This window comes from Myotis myotis, unplaced genomic scaffold (genome assembly GCF_014108235.1).
Source record: "Myotis myotis isolate mMyoMyo1 unplaced genomic scaffold, mMyoMyo1.p scaffold_m19_p_2, whole genome shotgun sequence".
Taxonomy (NCBI): domain Eukaryota; kingdom Metazoa; phylum Chordata; class Mammalia; order Chiroptera; family Vespertilionidae; genus Myotis; species Myotis myotis.
In genome coordinates this window covers 29735275-29758937 of record NW_023416324.1, presented here as the reverse complement: position 1 = coordinate 29758937, position 23663 = coordinate 29735275, and the positions used below count along the sequence as shown (strand labels likewise).

General features: G+C 57.9%; 1 protein-coding gene across 1 annotated transcript; it reads left to right on the top strand.

Moving 5' to 3' along the window:
• Positions 1 to 2245: 2245 nt before the first annotated feature.
• FOXO6 (forkhead box O6) lies at positions 2246 to 23428 on the top strand. The gene is made up of 2 exons (XM_036350637.1): positions 2246 to 3156; positions 21228 to 23428. The coding sequence occupies exons 1-2, from the start codon at positions 2743 to 2745 to the stop codon at positions 22485 to 22487; spliced, it is 1674 nt and encodes a 557-aa protein (XP_036206530.1). The 5' UTR covers positions 2246 to 2742; the 3' UTR covers positions 22488 to 23428.
• The last annotated feature ends 235 nt before the right edge of the window (positions 23429 to 23663 follow it).

Here is a 23663-nt window from a genome sequence, read left to right as displayed (position 1 = left end):
GGAAATAGTGGCTTTGAGCAGTTAAGTAACTTGCCCACACTCTTAATCACTGTTATACTGCCTCATAATGAATTGTGAGCAGGGGCCAAGTTGTGAGTAAAGAAGAATGAGTGTCAGTGTGTGGCATGGTGGGTGTGTACGTGGAGGGGGGCTGAGTGTGCCAGATGTGGGTCCCAGAGGAGAGTCAGGCAGCAGCCGTGGACACTGGGTGGGGCAAGGGCCTAGGCAGAGTCTGAGTCAGCCTGAGTCAGGGTGTCCCTGCCAACCTGGCTTTCCAGCCCCGCAATGGCAGCCTGTGCCAGGGCCCCCAGCTAAGGATCCTCCCAGCTCTGGTATGGCCCCCAGCAGGCCTCCATCTCACAGAGCAGGCTGGGCCAGGGCTGAAGACTGGCAGGAGGCCTGCCTGGCCTACAGAGTACCAGAGAGGGCAGCTCCCAGGGTGAGCTCCCCAGGCAGGGAGGGCATATGGGAAAGGGGTACAGCAGTGATTTCAGAGCCCTTGTGACTCTAACCAAAACCACCTGGAGAGTATTCGCATTATGCAGAGGGGTAGGGGGATAGCTGAATGTTCCCATGCCCACCCTTGCGTATGGGGATGTGACTCAGGAAGATGCCATGCCAGGCATTTGCAAGCTGGGCCTGCTTCCGCCCCAGGGGGTGAGGAGGGGCCCCCTTAGCCCCACCCCCACCCATACCCTTAGCCCTACTCCTTGGAACTGCAGTTGGAGGGAAGGATTTTTGACAGAGGCTGTCTCCCATGGCCTGGGCCCAGCCCTCTCACATCCCAGAGAACTCTTGCCAGTTGCCGTCTACAGCTTCTCTAGGAGTCTGGTAATGACTGATGGCTTGGGATTCTAGTCCTGCCCATTCCATCTGGGCAAGTCACCTCCCCACTCTGGGCCTCAGTTTCCTGGTGGGCAAAAAAGAAATATTGTCCTAAAGGGACATAAGGCATGGCTGGAAGAACAGGAAGTAGTGTGGGCAAGCAAGGAACAGAGACAAGTGTTGGGAGTTGGGGTTAGAGAAGGTGTCAGGGATGAGGTGACATTTGAGCTGAGCTTTGAAGAATGGGGGAATCTCTGATCATGTCCTGTAGGAGGGGAAAGGGTGTTCCAGGCAGAGGGCATACTCTGAGCAAAGGCAGGCAGGTGGTATAGTGACTGGAGACCTAGCCTAGAACCTTGTGGGATGAGGTCATGGGCTGCCCAACTTCTCAGCCAGCCTCGCTTCTGAGGCCATATGATGATCTGAGAAACATCTGACTCTTCCCCTAGCCTATGCTAGGAACCCCATCTGTCTCTGCTGCTGCTCTTGCCATAGTGCCCTGAACAGTGCCGGGAGCATCAAAGGTGTTCAATCAATCTGTTAAGTGAATGAGAAGCTTCTCCCCATATAGGATGAATTTTGGGGCAAGTGTTTCTTCCAACAGCTCTTGCAAGAGCATCCCACAGAGTTTAACCCAGTGGTTTGCAGAGTGTAGTCCTCCGTGCACCACCTGGGAACTTGTTAGAAATGCAAAGTCTCCAGCCCCAACCCAGGCTTTCCCTGTGAGGTCCAGCAACATGTTTTCACAAGCTCTGCAGGTGGATTCTGCTACACTTTGAACTTTGAGAATCGAGGCTCTAAAACTATGTTCACAGGTACCCTAAGAGCCGATGAAGACCTCGTTGCAGGTGGAGAAGCTAGAAATGTGGCAAAGCCTGGCCCAGAACCCTGGTATTCTTTCCCCAGCCCAGTCTAGGGCACAAAGGAGAGCTCCACCATCCGCCCCATCAGGATTCTAAGACTTGGAAACGCCAGGGATCCAGAGTCCGGGGCTGGGCATTCCCTTCGAGAGTAGAAGGCGGGGTCAAGTGCTCTGAGTCCCGCCCCATCCTCGTTGCCCGGGGAAACCCAGGGTTGTAACAATAACCCGCTGACGCGCTTCTGGGAGGGATCCTGCCGAGTCCGTGGGTGGGACAGCCCTGCTGCGAACCAATGAGGGCGCTAGGGACACGCCCCGCGCCCCCTCCCCTAGAGCCGAGCAGGGGGCGGGGTCGCGCCCGCCACTCCTCCACTGCTCCATAGGCGGCGCTGTTGCTTGCAGGGGATGCGGTGGGGTCGCCCCGAGTCGCGCGCCCCGCGTCTCCACCACCCCCCGGCCCGCGGGCGGGGTACCGGGCAGGCCCAGGATTCCGTGGCTGCTAGTGGGTACGCCCCGCCCCCGCCCCCGCCGGACCCGCCCCTTCTCGGTCCCCCGCCCATCCCGAGGTGCAGCCGGCGCTGAGCGCGGCAGGCGCGGGAGCTGGCGCTGGAGCCGGAGCGGCGGCGGCGGCGGCGGCATTCACGGGGCGGCGGCGGTGCGGGCTCCCGCACGGGCTCGGGCTCCGGCATGGTGCAATCCGGCCTCGTCCCAGGAGACCGGGGCCCGCGCGCGGGGCCGGCGCCCGGTGAGCGGCGGCAGCGACGGTGGCGGCGGTGGCTGCAGGTTCAGGCGGGCGGCAGGTGCTAGAAGCGGAGCTGGCCGAGGTGTGTGCTCGCTGGGCTCCGGGGCCGCCGCCCCCTCACTGCTCTGGTCTTTCCCTCCCTTTGGGCTTTCCAGCGACACCAGCCCTCTGTCTCCGTGCCCCGGCCCATGGCGCCCCGCGGTTGAGCCGGCGCCGCCAGGGACCCCTCCCGCGGGCCTCCCCGGGGCGTGCAGATCCCGGAGCCGCCCGCCCACCCTCCCCGGAGCTTCCCTCCTCGCCCGAGCCGGGCGGGACCATGGCTGCTAAGCTGCGAGCGCATCAGGTGGACGTGGACCCGGACTTCGCGCCGCAAAGCCGGCCGCGCTCCTGTACCTGGCCCCTGCCGCAGCCCGACCTGGTTGGCGACGAAGACCGAGCGCTGGGTCCAGGGGTAGCTGCGGGCGCCGAGGACTGCGGGCTGGAGCGCCGGGCGACGGCCCCGGCGATGGCCCCAGCGCCGCCACTGGGAGCGGAGGTCGGACCGCTGCGGAAAGCCAAGAGCTCTCGGCGGAACGCGTGGGGGAACCTGTCTTATGCCGACCTCATCACCAAAGCCATCGAGAGCGCCCCGGACAAGCGGCTCACGCTCTCTCAGATCTACGACTGGATGGTCCGTTACGTGCCCTACTTCAAGGATAAAGGCGACAGCAACAGCTCGGCCGGCTGGAAGGTGGGGGCGTCCGGCTGGGGAGAGGGGCTGGGCTCCTTGGCTAGGGCTTCCAGAGGGAGCTCTGTGCGTCTGGGTTCCGGGCGAGCCGGCGGGAGGGAGGCCCTCCTGCCCCGGGGCACCCCCAGGGGTCAAGGAGTGTGAGCCCAGGGCGTGGGGCCGGCCAGCAGACAGGAGGGGGCGTGCTGGGAGCAGCTGTGTGCATATTCTGGATGCGGGATGGGAGGTCTCTTGGGGTAACAAGGGACTGACTGCCACTTTGAGGCACCCCTGAAGGACACCCCCAGCCCATTCCTGGAGGCATCGCGGAGGAACCCATTCCCAGGCTTCGGACAGTGGGGAGCCTCCTCTGACCCCATGAGTGTGCTTTGAGTTACTCTTGTTTTACCCTCTCCACCAGGGCACCCTCCTTAAAGAGCTGGCATCATGACTTGGGTCAGTGGCTGCTTTCCCCCAAAATCTTCCCCACTTCCCTGCCTGGTGCTGACCCCAGGGTGAGGAGTGCAACCTTCAGCTCACAGCCCTTCCTGTGGAGCCAGGAGTTCACCTTAGGGCACCAGCTAGTCTGGGGTGGGGTGACTTGTCAGGTGACCTGGGATCTGAGTTTTCCATGGGGCAGCTGCTGTCCCCCTTGCTTTGATCAGTATGATGGGCTGGTGCTGACTGCTGCTGGTGTTAGGGCACGGCATTGAGGGCTGGGGATCCGTCTCTGCCTACCCCAGGCTGTCTTCCACTTCCCAGGCTTTCTGAGCTCAGATGCATGTGGGAGTGGGGGAGGGGCAGGGGCACCCCAAGGGAAGCCTCACTGCCAGCCAGGGGAAAGGGGAGAGCCATCTTGGGAGAGGACAGGGGCTTGACTGGATTATGCCTTCCAGACCCTCTCGTGGGGAATGGGAATAGTCAGTGTTTTTTTTGGGGGGGGGGGATAGGAAGTTGGGGATGGAGGGGCTGTGCCTAAGGTCTGTGAGCTGTCAGACTCCCTATGGGAGAGGAGGATCTCTGCCAGGGAGGCATGCCTAAATGGAGGGAGGGGGCTGTGCCTGGTGGCGGCTGCAGACAGGGTCAGAGGAGGTGTGCCAGTGGCGGGGGGGGGGGGGGGGGTGGCAAGCTTGTCGGCATGGACAGCACTAGATGCCCAGTGGCTGCATTATAGGGGTCGTGGGTGCTCTGACCTGGGAGCCTATGGCTCTCAGGCCACTATGGGGTGGGGTCACAGGGTGGAGGACCAGACACGAGCCTCTTCCCTAGCCTCTCCAGTCCCCTTGGGGTCAGCTCCCATTGGAACACTTACTCCTCCCAAGTGTGTCCTGCCCTTGGGCTTTGCTCCCACCTCCTTCCCTGCTCCCCATGCACTGTCCCACCTTTTACTTCTCCCTGTAGCTATATTCCTTGTTCTGAAGGGCAAAGTTCAGGTGCCTCTTCCTGGAAACCTTCCTTAACCCTTTTTAGTTAGCTTAGGAACCCCTCTTCTCTGGTCCTCTCCCTGCCTGTCAGAGGTCTTAGTCTTTTGTGTCCTATCTCGTTTCCCTTCCCCACCCTGCCTGTGGAAGACAGTGGCAGTGTCGGAGTAATCTCTGTGCCCACAGCACCCAGTGGTAGAGCCTGGCACTGAGGAGCCACCAGTGCTCTCTGGCGAAAAGGGGAAGAAATGGGTGGATGGTGCAAAGGATGCTGAGGCTGTGGGCCAGAGTAAGCCAGGAGGGCTTGCTACAGGAGGTGGCGCTCCCACTGGGCTTGCCGGATTAGGGATGATGGGGGAAGATGCCCAGAGGGGACCTGAAGCTGGAAGCTAGGAGAGAACTGCAGTTCATTGAGGCTCTCAGGCCCAAGCCTGTGCCAGACACTTTCAGGCATCTGTGCCAGGTGTCTCCTTAAAGGCTCTCATCAGTCCCTGAGGGGGGTTTTATTGTCACCATGTACAGAGCTGGACACTGAGGCACGCGTGGAGGAGTGAACTGCCCGAGGTCACACCGTCAGTAGATGGGAAAGCTGGACTCCAGTCCTGGGGTCTCTCCCTCCCATGCCCCACAGAGCCTCTGAGATAGTGTCCTGCTGGCGCTGGGTGTGGGAGTGGGACATTGATGGCTTTTCAACAGGGGCAGGTCTAAATCCTAAAATGTGATTGGGAGTGTGCTTGGAGACAACTTAGTCCCACGAGTTCATTTCTCAGACTGTGAGACTGAGGCCCGGGAAGGAGATGGGACTTTCCTCAGGCCATCAGTGAGCAGCAGGCCCTGGATGACGGCCCAGGTCTCCAGCCTGCCCACTGGATGCGATTTCCACTGCACCAAGCTGCTCAGGACACAGTGGTTCTCCCTGGGTCTGGGCTCAGGAAGGAGGGAGTTCTGGAAGGCTCGTCCTGGGCTGGAGCATTGGAGAGGGAGACTCAGGCTTGGGCTCCTGACCTAGGCCCTGGCAGAGACCATCCAGCCACTGGGGAAGGGCTGTTCAGAGGGGACTCTGGTCTTTCCCATCTCATTCCCTGGTGGTTATCCTCCTTCTACTCCCTCCATTCAGCTCCCCAGGGAGCCTCTTTTCCCTCTCATCCTGCTCCCCCTGCTGCCTCTTCCCCCATTCCCAGTCAGTCCCTCCAGGGACCTGGTAGAGGGGCCATCCCTAACCAGCCTCTGGTTAGCAGGGGCTGTGGTACACCTCAGGTGCCTAGACTGGGGCCAGGGCCCATTATTCCTTCCTTCCTCCCCCGCCCCCCCCCCCCAACACACACACACGCATAAATGTTGGACTGGGACCCCTGGGTTGTACTAAACCCTGGGTTAGATGGAGTAGGTCAACCAAAAGGAAAGACATTGGACTTGCCTTTAGGACACACCAGGGCTCAGCCAGTTCCACACTCAGGCCCTGTGTTTTACAGGAAGGAAGGGCCAGGGGTGGGGGCAGAGGTATGGGGAAGGCAGGTTAGATCCCTTGGGGAGCCCAGCAAGCCCTCACTGAGAAGGTGGCACTTGATCTGAGCTGCTTTCATTGGGGTAGAACTTGGGAGAAATTCTTCCAGGGGAGGTGGCATTGAGCATGTTGGGTCTGGGAGGCCATTGGGCATGCTAGGCTAAAACCCAAGGCTCCTAAGGATGGCAGGGAGGTGACCCGGGAAAGGCAGAGTGGGACAGATCAGGAAGGGCTCATGTGCTTGGCCTCTGCCTGGTGGCCCCGCCTGTGATGTGGGGAGGTAGTCGAGCACATCAAAGGAGGCAAGATCAGCAGCAGGCGCAGTACACCCACCAGGCTGAAGCCTGAAGAGGCTGATAGTGTTCAGAGTAGAGGGTCTCCAGGCCTGGGAAGAGGCTTGGACAGGAGGTCCCCATCCCTCTAGTGTCCCAGAAGTGTGGCTATCAGACATCCAGGTAGAGCCTCCCACTTTCTCTCAGATGCTCCAGCTCCACCTTCCCTACTGATGACTCCTCCAGGGAGCCTTCCAGGCTGCTCTGGGTCCCGGTGAAGCACTTAGCACTCCTGTCTCTTATCGCCCCTGGAGTTGTTCTGCCTGTTTCCTGGCTGCCAGCTCCCCTGGGAGCTCCCAGGCCAAGCCTGGGCGCCTCCCATTCCTGTCCCCAGGCCTGGTCGGGGAGGAGCACAGGGATGAGGACTTCTCTTCACCCTCAGGGCCTGGAGCAGCCTGGCTGTTGGGGGGTGGGATCTGGAGGGATGGTGTGCTACCCCCATCGGCCCAGGCTGGCCAATAGGTCCTAAGTGGGATGGGGGCTAGAAGGAGGGACTGATCTGAGACTCCAGGAGGAGGGTCCTGCTACAGCTGGGCTGAGCATTGATTGTGAGTACAGGGGGCGCCCCCTTTTTTCCTCCCCTAGCCTGCTGGAGCAGGGCTCCCTCCTCCTTCTTTGTCCTCCGGGGATCCCCAGCCCCCAGGGCTAGTGGGGTGTGGGAAGAGGCTGTGTGAGCCAGGGTTGGGGGGTGTCCTCACAACCCCCCCACAAACACACTGCACGAGCGGGGGGCTGGCAGCTGCCCGCCTCCTGGGCACAAGCCCGTGCCAGCCGCTCCTGGCACAGTTGCTGGCACGCCCGGCAGACTCCCACGGCCACCTGCTCACACCCACCCACGAGCTAGCGCTGGCGCTGCGGGCCCTTCCGGCTTTCCGGGCCTCCTGAGGCCCCTCCCCCGCACTCTGGAGCCCCCACCCCAGCCCTCGGCTCCCCGCCCGCCAGCCCGCCCGCCCCCTCGCTCTTGGCTGTCCGGAGCCCAGGGTGCTGGACCCATACCCACACAACTTGGGGAGCTGGGTCCCCAGGCCCCTGGGGGTAGCTTCGCTGCGGGGAGGGGAAGAGGGGGCACTAGGAAGCCGACAGACCGACAGACAGGGTGAGGGCCCCGCCTGCCACCTGGCGCCGCTCCAGCGGGACGATGGCGGGCAGCGCCGTGCCAGGCGGTAATTGCAGACAGACTAATTTAAAGAGATGAGACGGTTATTTTTAACTCGTGTTAAGGTAATGAACGGCGCGAGGGGTTGGGGGTGGGGTGGGGTTTGCGGTTCGAAAGTTCAGTGCCCACCAACCCCCACTTTCTGCGGTTTGGGGGCTCTCTCTCTCTCTCTCTCTCTCTCTTTCTCTCTCTCGGGCCGGAGGACTCCAGCCTCAGGACTGACTGGAGCTGGGGCTTTGCCAGCGAGGGTGGGGTTGGCTGAGAGGGCCCGGGAGGGGGTGCCCACTAACCAAGCGCCTGACCAGGTCCTTCCAGGTGGTTATTAGGATCTCTCTTTCCCAGATGGAGAACTGCCCTGCCCTGGGGTCACATCCTAGGAAGTGGCAGGCCTGGGAGTTGAACCCCCTTCTAACCCCCAAGTGTAAGCTTTCCCTGTGCCATCGAGGCTAGAAGCGAGCTTTTCCTGGAAGCCCACCTTCTCTTTTCTTTGAGTGGCAGCTGGTGGTGGCCACCACGTGTGGTCTTGGGGGCGGTGGAAGCCCTGCTCTCTGTGTCTTGTGAGGGCTGATTCTGGACTGTGTGTGGACATGAACCTCTGGGGTATGGCTGTACCAGCTATCACAGAGCCGCTCCTCACCTCCCCGCCCCTCACCTGTGGCTGACTCACCAGTGCACCCTCCCTCCTGCAGCCTGTGGGGGTGGGTACCTGGGAACCTGGTACACACTGGTGTCCAGTTCTTCCACATCCGATCAGACTTCAGGTGCCCAGGGAAAGGGGGACTCACAGAGCCCAACACACCCTTCCATGCCTCCTCCCCCAGCTCAGTCCCTTCACACACTCCCCTTGACTGAGAGCTCATGACCTCTGGCACTGCCTTTCTCTTGCTAGTCAGGTCTTAATGTTAGGACTTCTTTCTTTCTCCCAGCTGCGACTCATTCCCCTGGAGCATCACTCAGGGTGTCCTAGTTCAGTCCTTTGGGGTCAGTTGGAGCTGTGGAGTTGGGAGTGGGCATGGGGTGGACAGAGCACCTATAAGGGAACCCGACCCAGTGTATGTGAGCTGGAGCAAAGCTCTCTCCCATTCCCGGTCCTCAGTATTCTCATCAGTGTCCAAAGGGCCTTAACTCGATCTCTGGTTCTTTCCGGGGGGTGACTGACAACCCCTCTGGTTCTAGGAGTTATGAGAGGTTGGTTGGGACTGAGGACACAAAGTACTGATAGAATTTCTCAGGGTGGACGTATATGAGTACAGGTTTGGGTGGACTCGAACTTGGGACTCCTGCTTGGAACTTCCCACCCTGCCCCTGGCAGTGCCCAGGTGGCAAACATACTCTGGGCACAATGAAGGGGCAAGTCAGTTATCCATCTGCGAAATAGGAGTCTTAATAACCACCTGGAAGAATGTCGGCCAGGTGCTTGGTTAGTGGGCACCTCCTTCCTGGCCCTCATGGCAGCCCAAGCTGGCCCCCAGAGCAGGCAGATGGGGGGTGGAGGGTGTTGGGGGGGCATTAGCTGAGGCTCTGGGGCCTGGGTAGGGTGCTCAGGGGGACAGCTGGATCTAGAGCACCCCCTTCCTCCTGGCACCCTGGTTACCATAGAAACCAACTCCAGTTTGGGATGGTTTGGCTGTTTGCTGCCTCTCCCCACCCCCCAAGCCATATGTGGAGGTGGGAGGGGGGCCAGGTGGCGTGTAGGGGAGGGGCCTCCCACACCCTCCCCCCCAGGGCCTCCATCTTTGCAGAGAACCTTTCTGGTCTCTAAGGGGGATGCCTCTTGTGGGAAGGGGAACAAGAATTAAGAGCAATAATGTCTGGGTGCTAGGCAGTCAGTGGGCACTTCAATATGAAATTCTCTCATTTCATATTCTCTGGGATCTAACAGGTACATGTTTTTAGCCCCATTTTGCAGTTGAGGTAATGGAGGCCCGGAAAGATGAAGTCACTTGGCTACGGCAGTATAGCTGGGATGAGGCTGAGCCTAGATTTAGACCTGTCTGTTTCTACCATCTCCCAATGCCCATGCAGTGCCAGCCCACACACCAGCCAGCCCTCCTGCCCCAAGGCTTACGCATGCTCCAGAACCCTCTGGGACTCCTCAGCTCCCTTGGGAGCCAACCAAGCCCAAACTGCTCTGTTTGGACCCCTGGGCCCTCTGCTGGCCTTGTCCAGGCCCTGCCCTCCCTCCAACTTTCCTTGATGCCTCTGATCTCAGGCTGCCTTCCCACTGCCACCTTGCAGCTGACACTGGAGTTCTCAACCCACACCCACTTCCACTGTCACATGCTCACGAAGGCAGCTGTAGAACTGATCCCTTGGGACACCCCTCAGAAACTAGGCGGGGTGCTTGGGTGGTTTGAACAAAGGCCTCCCTCCCAGGTGATTCTGGAACCCACTGCGTCTGCCTGAGAATGTCCGCCTTAAATCCTTAGTTGTTGGCAAACCTGGCTGATGATCAGAGTTACCTAGAAGCTTTTAGTGAGTAAAGGTGTTGAGTCCCCGTCTCAAACCCTCTATGTCAGACGCTCGTCAGGTGGACTTTGGAATCTATACTTTAACAGGTTTGTCTGGTGATGGTCAGATTCTGAACTGATGCCTTAGATGGTAACTTCCCCCGGCTCCTGCTTGCTCTTGCCTCCTTCTGTTTTCCAGGGTGGGCCAGCCTCTTCTCTAAACAGGCCATTCAGGTTGAGCCACTCCTCCTCCTCCTCACTCTTTGTTAGGTTTTCCAGAGAATTGAACGCCCTATAGTGAGCTCCAAGGGGCTGACCACACCACCCCCCCGCCCCCCGCCCTATCTTCAACACATTCCCCCAGCCCCCATACTGTAGCAGTCATGCTGTCCAGAACTGGAAAAAGAATGGGCTGCTGTGCCCTGCCACTGAGCCTTTGGCTGCAGGATGGAGGGGAAATGTCAGTGTGAATACTCAGAATGGTGAAGAACCTGAAAGTCGCAGCCCCTGCTCTCTGGTAGCTCCCCATCTGGTGGGAGAGACAAGAGCATGTGTACAGCACAGTGTTGTTCCCACAGGATCCGATCCTGGGGCTTTAACTGAAGCCCAAGGCCTTGACCACTTGGCCCTAGTCAACCTCTCCAGCCACATCACTCACCACTCTCATCTTCTGACCCTTGCTTTATCCACACTGAACTATTCCAGCTCAGGATTCAGCCCTCACGACATGCTTTCGTTTCATTCTCACAGCAATCCTGTGAAGCTGATATGTTACTGTCCCTGTTTTACAGATGAGGAAACTAATGCTGAGAGATATAAAGTGGCTTTCACAGTATCCCACTGTAAGTGACAGAAATGAAACTCCCCAGGGCTCATTCTTTCCTAACCTAGTGCTCTGGCCAGGCCATTCCAAACTGACCCCCGACCACCACCGCCACCATGTCCCGCCCCTATCATCTCTGCTTCCCTTGGAGTTTGGCCCTGAGGCTTGCAGTCTGGGCATGCATGGATCCAGGGTCCCTGGTTTTCTCAGAGAGCTCTTTAAAAGATGTCCCCCAGCCCTTGATGTCTCCTCCCTCCATCTGCAGGCCCCACGACTGATGGCAGCGTCCTCCATTCACTTTAATCCAGGTCCATTGTGCAGTGCTGCTCAGAGGAACTGAACATCTCCTTGACCTTGAGATTCCCCAGGGTCAATCTGGGAAGATAAGATGAGGACTCCGGATTTTGATTCAGGATAAAGACTGCTCAGGGTCATGATGGAAGGCCAGATAATAAGCTAAGGGTGTTTGGGGGAAGGGGAAGGGAACCAGACAAAGCAGGTCAGACCCTGCAGGACTCTGGGAGTTCTGGCTGTGTTGGCCAGGACTTGAGGCTGGAGAAGCAAGCAAGGGCCTGAGGGCGAGTGGCCTTGAATGCCAAAATGGGGAGCTGGTACTCCAAGCTGTTGGGGATGGAGAAAGATCACTTGAGAGTAGTGTGGAGGGTGGAGTAGGGAGCCTGGCTCAAGTGCCCAGTGTGGGCCTGGTGCTGGGGTAGAGAATATGAGCCTGAGAGAGGATGGAGGCTCACAGAGGCCAAGATTCCAGGCCTGTGGCCTTGAGGATTTCGGAGGCGTGACAGTAGTATAGTTAGGAGTCTTGGAGGCAAGAAAGGAAGGGCAGATACTAGCTCTACCACTCATTCCCTGTGTGGCCTTGGGCAACTGGACCTGTTTCCTCCTCTACAAAATGGGATAATAACAGGACTTATGCCCAAGCTTTGTTGTGAGAATTATAGGAGAAATACTTGTAAAGTGCTCAATAAATCTTAGTAAATATCGCTACTGTTAATCTTTGCCCGGGGGAAGGAAAAGAACCACCTCCCTACTACTATGCTGAGTTGGGGTCCTTAAGCCCTGATCCCTGAGAGACACTGGTGTATGTGTGTGTGTGTGTGTGTGTGTGTGTGTGTGTGTTGCAGGGGGAGAGGGGTTCCTGCTCTATTGCCTCCCTTCTGTCCTTGAGGTATCTGATATTTAGGATTTCCAAGCTCTGTCCTGCCCTTAGGTTGACCCACTGCTTTCTAGCCCACAGAGCTGTCCCCCATGGCCTTGGGAGGCAAGCAGGCAGGGTGTAGGTTCTGTATTTTCACAGATGAGGACAATGATTTGCTCAAGGTCATTCTCGAACCCAGGGCTACCTGCCCCTGGACACCAGCTCCTCTTTAACCATTGGGAGGCTTTGACCTTGGGCATGGTTCCTCCCTCTCTGGCTTGGAGTCCTATCTAGAGATCTGAATTCCCCCTCCCCCAACACTCTGGGAAGCTGTGATGCCTCCTCCACCCCTCCTGTCCCCTCCCCCTGTCCTCAGCTGGCCTTGCCTCCTCTGTAACCTGAGCTGGGGCTGTGGGGGAAGGGGCTTACCCTTTGCCAGAGGCACCTGCCAGCTGAGCAGATGTGAGGGGATGCAGGCCCCTCCCCAGGAGATCACAGGCTCTTAGCCCAGCAAGGCTGGGGCAGATAGGGCTCAGCACACCCAGCCTTGCCCTCTGGCCTCTGCACTTGTTCATCTTTTAGCGGACATTCATGCTCCAACATGCCCTGTAAGGACTTCTCAGTATCCAGGAGAAGACAGATGGCAGATGAGGACTGATGCCCCGGTCTGGGTGGGCTGGCCTGGGCTCCTAGAGCCCCTTGGCATGGGGACAGGGGGCCAAGGGCAGCCTCTGGGGGTGAGGCCAGTGTCTGTGCGGGTGGCCATGCCCCTGGGAGAGCAGATGGTTCTCTTGGCACCATGCCCACTCTTCCTTTTTTCCCCCTGGAGCCAGCCAGCAGGGCTAGGGCACAGCTGCTGGGCCCTCCCCAGAGCCAGACCCAGGGCAGGGCTGGGTGAGGTCACCACAGCTGCTCCCAGGGCCTGAGCAGGGGTGCAGGGAGGTGCTGGTGCAGAGGGAGGAGGGGGCTCAGACTGAGGAGAGACAGGGAGAGGCCTGAATGGCTTTTCACTTAGGGATTCCTTTCATCCTGGATGAGGGAAGACAGTCTGTGGAGGGGTTGCCGAGCCAGTGTGGACAGCACCTCCCACCCCCATCCCAGGCCCACCTGGGCTTCTGCCTGGCCCAGGCTCCCCCCTGGGCATCTCAGGGTGGAAGAGACTTGGTGTGAATTCTCACCACCACGTATACCCTGTGACCTCGGGCAGGTTGGTTTGTCTCTTGGAGCCTCAGTTTCTCATCTGTAAAATGGGGATAATAGATACACTCAGAGGGGGTTGTCACAAAGACTCAATAAGATTTATTGTTGAGTGCATGGTCAGTGGTGAATGTTCAGTAAATGACTGGTTCTTTCCCTCCTCACTTTGCTGAATTCTCCTGAGGAGCCAGGAGGTGCCGAGGAGGAGGAGGAGGAGGAGGGGGGGGGGGGGAGGGGGAGGAGGAGGGGGGGGGAAATGGCAGAGGCAAAATGAACAGGAGATGAAACCAGAGGGAGGGAGAGGCCTAGAGCTCTGGCCTGAGGTTTTGCTGAACAAAAACTTCACAGAATGGCCGGGCCCTGAGTGGTTTGTGGCTGCTGAGAGCTCCATCCTATGTGTGGCTTACGGTGAGCTAAGGACTGCCCACAAAGTTCAAGCGGGGAGGCAGGCTCATGCACAGTTGTACTCGGTTTGCAGTTAGATTTCTGCAATGGCACTAAGGTAGGAGCAATTATCTTTGGGGCTCACAGAGGGGACTAGAAGAAGCTACAGAGCTAGCTCTGATGGAGCAGCAAAAACTGGTCAAGCAGAGAGTTGGAAGGGCAAAGGGAACAGAGTGTGCAAAGGCATGGAGGTGTGAGATATCTGGGTGGCTGAGTCTCAGATGGGCTTAAGGGACTGTAGGTGATGAAGTTGAAGAGCATCAAGGGCTCTTTAATAGCAGCCTGGAGTTGGACTCAAGCCCACAGGTGATGAGGAGCCATGTAGGGGCGAACTTGGACTTCTGCTGCTGATTTATTTGCTGCCCAGTCTGGGTGTGTGGGTTGTGCAGTCACTGGAGTGGGGGCGGGGGTGCCAGGTCCTATCCTTTGACCTAATGCCTTGCTTTGGACATTCTTCTTGGCCTCTGGCTGCCCACTTCTGTCCCACTGCTGACTCTAAGCCTACTCACCTGTCAACACCTGTGGCTCTGGTGCTCCACCTGCCCTTCTGCCCCTCCTCTACTACAGGCCCTAGTACCAAGGATTTATACTTGGTCTCGGGTCCCTGGGGTCACCCCGGTCACCTCTTCTGCCAGGAAGCCTGCCTGGATTGAGCATCCCAGTTTCACCCCAGGCAGCAGAGCAAGTAACTCCTGGAGAGTCTATGGCTCTGTCTGAGACAGGTGTGTATTTTTAGGCCAGAGTGGGGTGGGGGATACGGGATGGGAAAGGGGCTGCTCCTGGGGGCTCTGAGACAGGGAGGGATGAGATTCTTGACATGTAGGATCTCATTCAGGTCTCAGCCCTCCCTCATGGGTGTTGGGATTGTCACCCTGTTTTACAGGGGAGACCCAGGGTCACTTGGATGAAGTTGGGATTCCAACCCCTGCCCTTGACTTTTCTTCCTGCAGGAAGAGAGGTAGGGAGGGAGGAAGAGAAGAAATAGGAGCTGTCGAGGGGATTAGAGCCCTTGTACCCCCCTGTTCCCCCCTCCCCCCCAGGTGATCTCTGCTCAGGGAGGCACTGAGGGAGGAGCTGGATCATCATCCCCATCTTGTAGACAGGCTCAGTTTCCTGAGGGAGGGGCTGGGATGAACCGTGGACAGTGATGGAACCTAGAGAGACACCCATACCTGGTTTGGGGCTTAGATGGATGGACAAGACCCTGGACTGAACTGGGAGGGTCCTGGAATTCCCCAGGTGCCAGGGAGGCCAGGAGGTAGCAAGGGCTTACAGTGGGTGGGGCACAAGCCTTGGGTCTCCTGTCTGTGTTAGAAGCCAGGAAGCTTGGCTTGAGAACCAAGGCAGGGATGGCCACTGGTGTGGGCAGCAGGGCATTGCCACCCACCACGTTGGGGGTGTGAGCCCTGGTTTTGGAATCCAACAGCCCAGAGGCCTAGACCTGGATCCATCACTTCCCCACTTCTTAACCCACCTGAGCCTCAGTTTCCTCCCTTTGTAAATAGTATGTAATGAACCTGGTCTGAGTCTGGCATGTAGTAGTGCTGCTTGTCTCTTGCCTGGGTATTTGAAGTATGTGCCAGTGGTATGCTAGAGCTGGCTTGCACTGGCTCATGAGAGCCATCTTGCACACTTCCCAATTTTGCACTCGGTGATCACGTCATACTGGCAGCCTAAAACTGGCTACGATGGGAGTACCCATGCCACATAAATCAGCAAAAGCTATAAATCAAATCAGTTGGGATCTTTTCCCTCCTGGAGAGCTGGAGGAAATCCATGCTATGGGCTCTCTTTAGCCCCCGAGGGGACAAAAGGGAGGCGGGGTAATGGTGGAGTGCTGGCCGGGCCAAGCAACCTAGAATTCTAAGTCTATGGGCCCTTTTGGACCTGGGGAGACTGGACATAGTCATAGTGTCAGACAGCTCTCTGTAGACATGGGACAGGGAATGGTGGGACCCCTTTTCTCTCCTTCACTCCCCTTCCTCAAGAGATCTGACAGGCTCTGGCTGGAGAAGTAAGATTGGATGAGGTTGAGCTATCAGAGAATGAAGCTGTGCTGGAAGGAGAAATGAGGTTGTGCTGGAAGATAAATAAGGTTGTACTGTCAGGGAATGAGGTGGTACTTGGAAGCAAGGTGAGGCTGCATTATTAGATAAATGAGGTTGTACTGTCAGGGAATGAAGTGTACTTGTAGGAGAGATGACGTCCTGCTGGATCAGTCGGGTTGCACCGTCAGAGAACACAGCCACACCACAGGAGGAAGGAGAGCCTCTGACTTGGAGGATAAATGAGGGTGTCCTGCTGGATAAATGAGGGGGCCCATCAGGTGAATAGAGTGCTGTTAGCAAATGAGGTTGTACTTGCTGGATAAATGGGACTGGTGTGCTGGATAAATGGGGTTGTGCTGTCAGATGAATGCATTACTGCTCGTGGGCGAAGGGTGTCCTGGGAATAGATGAGGGTGTCCTGCTGGATAGATGAGCTGCCGCCACCAAATGGATCAGACCCTGACCACAAGGGAGACGAGGGTATTCTGTTCCCACTGGGGCTCCTGGAGTGTCTTCTGGCTCAGATGGTACAGGCTGTGAGGACCGTTGGCTGCAGCAGGCCCTGGGTTAACCAAGTCTATCTGAGAAGCAGGAGGGTGCAGGGTAGGGGCTGGAGTGAGCAGCTGCTCCGTTCACCCTGTGAGACCATCTTCACCTCTCCTGGAAGCCTTATTCCTTTCTGCCTTTCTCCTCGTGGGTCATACTCTTCCTGAATTTCTCCACTCCACACTGGTCTCTTATTTAGGTTGCCTTCTCTCAGCCCAGTTTGGAGAAGCTCCTGCCATGTTCCTACTACTCTGCCCAGTCTCATTAATTCTTCCTGTGACATATTATTACCTCCCTTCTCTCTCTCATTCATTCTACAAACATTTATTAAACTCCTTGTATATATCAAATCATGGGGTACAGTAAAAAAAATGCACAAAAATCCCTCATGAATAAGTGAGGGGGGCCCTCAGCCCCCTTTATATTTTAAGGTTCTAATTTCCTTATATTTTAATATAAGGAAAATCAGACAATAAGTAATAAATACAGAAGATAAATTGTATATATCAACAACATATAATTTATTAATTTATACATATACTGTGTATATATATATATATATATATATATCAATTATATATTTAGAAAGTGATAGTGACTTTAGAAAAATTTAGAGTAAGGTAAGGGAGCCAAGACATGGCAGAGAAGAAGAGCAATTGTTAAAAGAGTGGCCAGGGATGGGCCTCCTGAAAAGCATCTGGACAGAGACTCAAAGGAGATGAGGGATTTTTGTGGGTATGTGGGGGAACAGTGTTTCTCTGAGACAGAGGCCCCAAGGTGGAACCATGCCTGTTAGGTTCAAGGGACAGAGGGAGGATCAAGCCAGACAATGTCAGGGGAGGAGTCTGAGAGGTCACAGAGGGGCTTGTGGATTCTAGCCAGGCCCCTGTTCTTTATTCTGAGTAAGATGGGTGCATTGGAGTGTTCTGAGATCATCGAAAGGATCACTGGCTGCTGCATAGTGGAGAGCTGTGGGGAAGCAAGGGTAGAAGCAGCTACCATTGGAGGAAACTGAGGTTCAAAGCATCTTGCTCCAGATCCGCACTGAAGCCAAAACTAGGGTTGTGCTGTCAGATGAATGCATTACTGCTCAGACCCAGACAGGAGCCCATGCACTTTGCCCTGCACCAGCCTCTTTCTGGTGGATGAGGCCTCTGGAGACTGGCCTCCCTGGGCCAGGTTCTGAGGGAGAGTAGGATGGACAAAAGATGGCCACTGTCCCTTCTCTCTGCCCCTAATTGTCTCCCTGAGCCTGAATCAGACAGGTTCTGTTTCTCCTGGGAACCCGCCGCAAGTCTGTCTGGAGGTGTAGGAGGTATGAGGCCCTAGAAGCCCGCCCAGCTCTGGGCATCAGGGAAGCCTGGGCATGCCAGGGCGTGGCTGTGGTGGTGGGTTGCTAGGTGACTCCAAGAGGGAGCCTGGTTACTGCTGCCTGGCAGAGGCGTCTCCCTCCTCTGCCTCCCTCACCACCTCAGTGGCCTCTGGACTCCCAGGAGGCCTTGTGGGCAAGATGTGATTGGCGCTTGCCATTGGATCTTGGCCCAGAGCTCTGATTGGTACCAGGTGGCTGGGCCCTGAGGAGCCAGACTACGCTGCGGAGCCTGGGCTTCCCTCATGGGGCACAGCCCTGGTGCACACCTGATGGAGAGCCCAGCTCAGCAGTCAGAGGCCAAGGTCCTCACCTTGCTCTGGGCCTCCTCCCTGGGTGACCCTAGGAAAGGCATGGCATCCATCTGCCCTATCTATCTGGCCTGCAGAATCCCTCCTAAAGGGAGAGTGCAAGGCGGGTGCTGAGGGAGAGGGCTCCCGGCACTTCTGCCCCTATACCCTGATGACTTAAGTGTGTAACACTCAAGTATTGCATTAGATTCCATTTACAAAAAGAGTGTCACAACTTTAAAAAAAGTTTCAAGACCTCTGGACTGGATGATTCCAAGAACTTTCATTATCAAATTAAAAAGGTCCTCAGAATACCATTGGCCCATTTCATCCGTTTACCGGTAGGGAAACTGAGGCCCAGAGTGGAGGAGGGACTTTCCCTAGATCAAGCTTGGTGGAGGGGGAAGAGCACCAAGCTAGGGATCCTGAGGCTTGGACTCAATTCCAGCTCTGCCACCAGGTCCTGGGCGGCTTGGGGCAAGACCTTTCTCCTTTCTGGGTTTGATCAGTCAAGGTTTCAGGCTGGAGCTCGGGCAGCCAGGGGTACCTGGCTGGGCAGGAGACAAAGAGGGGAAGGATACAAACTGTCATAGGCCCAGAGCACGTGCTCTTGGTGCTAATCTAAAACACTTTTATTTGTATGCAGAAAATGTGGATGTATTAGGACAAACAATGCAAAATTCCCCTGAATTCTAAAAAGGAGGTTCTAAACAGACGTGTAAGGAATTCTGACCCTTGAACATGCCCCCAGTCTTCCCAGGCTGCCAGCTTCTGGGAATGGTTACCTGGAAGGTTTGAGAAGCACTGGAGTGCTGGCTTCATAAGATGCTTTGGAAATCCTGCGACACCTCTCTCTCTCCAGGTGGGATGCCATGTCCTTTAGACTCAGTGAGACTAACCTGAAATCAGTACCTGGCTCTGCCACTTAAACTGTGTGACTTGGCAACTTCCCTGGCAACTTCCTTAACCTCTCTGAGCCTCATGCTCCTCATCTTGAGATAGGGATCACAATCCCTGACGTGTGTGGAGTCTGATAGAGTGATTACATGAGATAAAGTACTTACAAGGCCCAGAGCTGAACAGGTAGTACTGAGGAGGTGCTGGTACTTGGTGATGTCCTTCCTCCTCCCCCCACCTCTGAGCACTCAGAACCAGGCTGGCGCATAGTGACATTAATCAGGAGGTGTTGCCTGACTGGCCTTCAGCGGGAGAGGCTGGGAGGTGGAGCCTCTGGAAGCCAGATGTCCCATTTGGGAGCACTGAGGCCTCTGCGGCCCCTGAACACAGGTGTGGGGGAGGGGCTGGGGAAGCAGGTGTAGGGGCGGGAACAGGAAAGGGGGTGAGTACCACTCCCTGGAGGGTCCAGCTCCCCTCCTCTCAGGGTCCCAGGAGAAGCCAGGCAGGGCAACACTGGGAGGGGCCTTGGAGACCCAGCTGTCACCTACCAAGACCAGAAAGTGCCAGAGATAGGGCACCTGGGGCCCTGAAGAGTCAGGAGTTCAGGCTGAGGGAGGGTACCCTGGGCAGCAGAAAGGACCCTTCCTTCTGGACACTGATGGGAAGGGGACAGGAGAGAGAGCCCTCATGGCTCAGTGGTTACAGGGCTGGGTGTATAAAGAGCTACGAGCAGGCCCATGAGCTGGGCAGATCTGGAGTGGTACCTGGCATTGCTGCCTATGGGACCATGGGCAAGTTACATCATGCCTCTGGGCCTCCACACTCTGGTACCTGAGATGGCTAATGCCAGCTCTCCAGAGTTATTGGTGCCCAGCACAGTTACATTCAGCATAATATCAAGGAGGTAGAGACAGAGCCGGTCTATGGGTGGGTGATCTAACAGGTGAGGGTCTTCTGGACAGGGTGAGGGATTTAACTGTTTATGAACACTTGGTGTGTTATAAGGTGGTTATTGAATATCACCCATTTTTTTTAGGGTAGCTCACTAAAGTACTGAGGCTCATAGAGGTTAAGGCAACAAATAGCCCAGGGTCATATAGTTAAGTGGCTGAAAAAAGCCAGGCATCCTGACCAGCCTTCTGATACCCAAGCCCATGCTGTTTCCACAGCAATACTTGAACCAGGAGGTCAAGGTCACCAGGTGGGAGGCCCAATAAGTTCCTGTGAAGTCAGTCTAGCTGTGGCCTCCTCTGCCTTCCTCTGTCCCCAGGACAGGCCTGGCAAAAGCAGGCAGTCATGTGGGGAGCAGTACAGACTGGCACAAAAGACGTTTAGAATAGGATATGTGCAGGGGTGACAAAGGGTGAAGCCCAGGGAAGTGCCCAGGACAGCAGAAAGGCTGTGTAGCCCTGGGTAAGCCACCTCTCTGAGCCTTGGTCTTCTTATCTGCAAGTGGACATCATGCCACCTGCTTTGTGGAGATTTGTGAAGATTTCACCAGGAAGGGGCTTTTTAGGGTGGGCTGCAACCAGAAGGCAGGCCAGAGAGCTGGGCTGGCTTGAAGGTGGGGCACTGAGCAGAAATGGGGTCGGAGGTCTCCAAGCCCATGGATGTGTTTTGCTGGAATCCAAGGTCTTTGTGGAGTTCACAGAAGCTCAGAAGAGTTGGGGGAAATCTCTGCAAAGTGTCAGGCCTCTACCCACCTTGGGGATGCCCAACCTGTTCTGCTTCCCCTGGCCAGGCCCTCCCAGCAAAGGGTTAACAGTCTTCTCTACCTGCAGTTGCATTTTAAAGACACGAAATTAAAGCAGGTAATTTATTCTCCCCACACACGAAAGAGCAATTAGTTCTAAACAGGGCTTAATCAGTCACCACGAGATTGATTTCTGGAGCCCTGGGTTTTCGGGCTCCTGGCGCCATGCCAGACTGGGGAAGGAGGGGGGCGGACAAATGAGCCACAGCAGCATGAGCCCTTACATAATCTGCTGGGGGGTGGAGGGTGGGGGGCGCGGGGGCTGGCAGCCTGGCTAGCCCCGCGGTGGGGCTCGGCTGAGTCAGAGAGGGGATCTTGCTCTCCTGCTGCAGACCCCTTGAGAGCAGCCCTCAGGGTTGGCCATGCCTCCCAGGAAAGGCCCCGCCCAAAGCTTGGCCCCACCCCCTGGGCAGTGCCTGCGGGGGCGGGGGCGGGGGCGGGGCGGGATGATGTGGTTCTAGGGGTCTTGGATGGGTATTATGAGTTTGTCTGACCGGATGCTTACCCCTGCCTTCCTCACCCCTAATCCCTTCCCCCACTCACCTTTTCATCTCCCCTATTTCCTCCCCTTCCCCCTTCTGGCTCTTTTCCATTCTCTTATCCTCTTCTTTCTCTATTTCCTCCCCCCCCCCTTCTTTCCATCACTACCCCATCTTTACTCATGGCCTCCTCACTTCCCACTCCCGACCCATGTCCTTGTCTCTGGCCACAGAACTCCATCCGGCACAACCTGTCGCTGCACACCCGTTTCATCCGCGTGCAGAACGAAGGCACAGGCAAGAGCTCCTGGTGGATGCTGAACCCCGAGGGCGGGAAGACCGGCAAGACCCCGCGGCGCAGGGCCGTGTCCATGGACAATGGGGCCAAGTTCCTGCGCATCAAGGGCAAGGCAAGCAAGAAGAAGCAACTGCAGGCACCCGAGCGAAGCCCCGACGACAGCTCCCCGGGCGCACCAGCCCCAGGGCCTGTGCCTGCCGCGGCCAAGTGGGCCACCAGCCCAGCCTCTCACGCCAGCGACGACTACGAGGCGTGGGCCGACTTTCGCAGTGGCGGGAGACCCCTGCTCGGGGAGGCGGCTGAACTGGAGGACGACGAGGCCCTGGAGGCCCTGACGCCGTCGTCGCCGCTCATGTACCCGAGTCCCGCGAGCGCGCTGTCGCCCGCGCTAGGTGCGCGCTGCCCCGGGGAACTGCCCCGCCTGGCGGAGCTGGGAGGCCGTATGGGCCTGCACGGCAGCAGCGCGGGGATGCCCGAGGCCCTGCTGGACGGCGCGCAGGACGCGTACGGGCCGCGGGCCCGCGCCGGGACGCCCGCCTACTTCGGCAGCTGCAAGGGCGGCGCTTACGGCGGGGGTGGGGGCTTCGGGCCGCCGGTGCTGGGCGCGCTGCGACGCCTGCCCATGCAGACCATCCAAGAGAATAAGCAGGCCAGCTTCGCGCCGGCCGCCCCGCCCTTCCGCCCCGGGGCGCTGCCCCCGCTGCTGCCACCGCCGCCGCCCGCACCCCGCCCCGGCCCGGTGCTGGGCGCGCCCGGGGAGCTCGCGCTGGCGGGCGCGGCCGCCGCCTACCCTGGCAAGGGCGCGGCCCCGTACGCGCCGCCGGTGCCCTCGCGCAGTGCCTTAGCCCACCCCATCAGCCTTATGACGCAGCCCGGCGAGGCGGGCACCGCGGGCCTGGCGCCTCCTGGCCACGCGGCCGCCTTCGGGGGCCCGCCCGGCGGCCTCCTGCTGGAAGCACTGCCCGGGCCATACGCCGCGGCCGCCGGGCCTTTGGGTGCGGCGCCGGACCGCTTCCCGGCCGACCTGGACCTCGACATGTTCAGCGGCAGCCTGGAGTGCGACGTCGAGTCCATCATCCTCAACGACTTTATGGACAGCGACGAAATGGACTTCAACTTCGACTCGGCACTGCCGCCGCCGCCGCCCGGCCTGGCCGGGGCCCCTCCCCCCAACCAGAGCTGGGTGCCGGGCTGAGGGCCGCCCGCGGCGCCCCGGGTGCCAGCCCCGCCCCCAGAGGGCCTCTGTCTTCCCATCCCGATCCCCGGGTCCCCATCCCCCTGATTCCAGCTCCACGGAGGATCCAGGAGACAGCCCCAGCCCTGCTAGAGACATCTCTCAGAAGTTGGCTGCTGAGGGATGTGGTAGGGAGGGGCTGGGGCACCCCACATTCCTGCCCAGACTCCTGAGAGCCGCGCCCCCTACTCCCGGGGCAGGAAGCCTGGGGGTGGAGGCTGAATTCCGGACTGGGTGGGAGTGGGGAGGAGTGAGATGGGCTGCACTGGTTGGAGAAGCCTACCCGGAGATGGGGGGAGGTGAGCGAGGGCGTCTCTGAATCTGCAAGTTTCCTTTGCAGGGTCCCTCGCGGTAGGTGGTGAATCGCCTCCCCCAGTTGACACTTTCCACTGGTCTTAGCCTACCCACCGAAAGCCAGCAACCCCTTCCAGAAAACACACTCACAGCTCCTATTGGCTGTGCACCCCGAACTGTCCTTAGTCCTAAACCCCCCCTCTGACCCTCCACCCTCATGGTTCAACCCTTCCCTCCCACCCTTGTCAATCAATCCTAGCTTCTCCCCTTCTCTCTCCGAGTCAGTTGCTCTTTGCAGTCCCTACAACCCCCACCCCCACCCCCCACTCCCCCAAGAACAGGTCACAGCCTCTCCAGCGGGCCTCAGCTCTGGATCCACACCCCAACCCCAGCACCCCTTTCTCCGTGCCAGTCCTGGCTCCTCTATCCCATATTTATAAGTGTCGGGTCGGGGCGGGCTGTGGGCGCGGCGTCCCTGGCGCATTTCGTAGGCTGTGTACCGTGGCCGTGCCGTCAGTCAGCGTGTGCGTGTGCGTGTGTGCCGTGTCGAGGCCGTGTAGAGTGCATTGTACAGCATATTTTCATGAATAAAATTGTTTTAAATATTTCCCGCGCCTTGGGCTAACAGGGGGGGGTGGTGGGGGAGGAGGATAAACTGGCAGGGATCCTGGGGCGGGGGTTCCAGTGTCTGAGTCCCTACTGTGGCTTTGTGTCTGGGAATGTGTCAGCATTCCCTGATGCCTGTCTGCTCAACACACTTTGGTTGAACGCCTACTGAGTTTTGGCCGCTGGGGATGTGACTGGAGCTCTGCACCTGTTTCTGGTGCATGCAGGAAGTTTCAG

Bases quoted from the DNA above. Each gene is read 5' to 3' on its own strand.
- FOXO6 (XM_036350637.1), top strand. From the start codon at position 2,743: ATGGCTGCTAAGCTGCGAGCGCATCAGGTGGACGTGGACCCGGACTTC. The intron at 3,157-21,227 runs GTGGGGGCGTCC...CTCTGGCCACAG, and splicing joins ACAGCTCGGCCGGCTGGAAG to AACTCCATCCGGCACAACCT.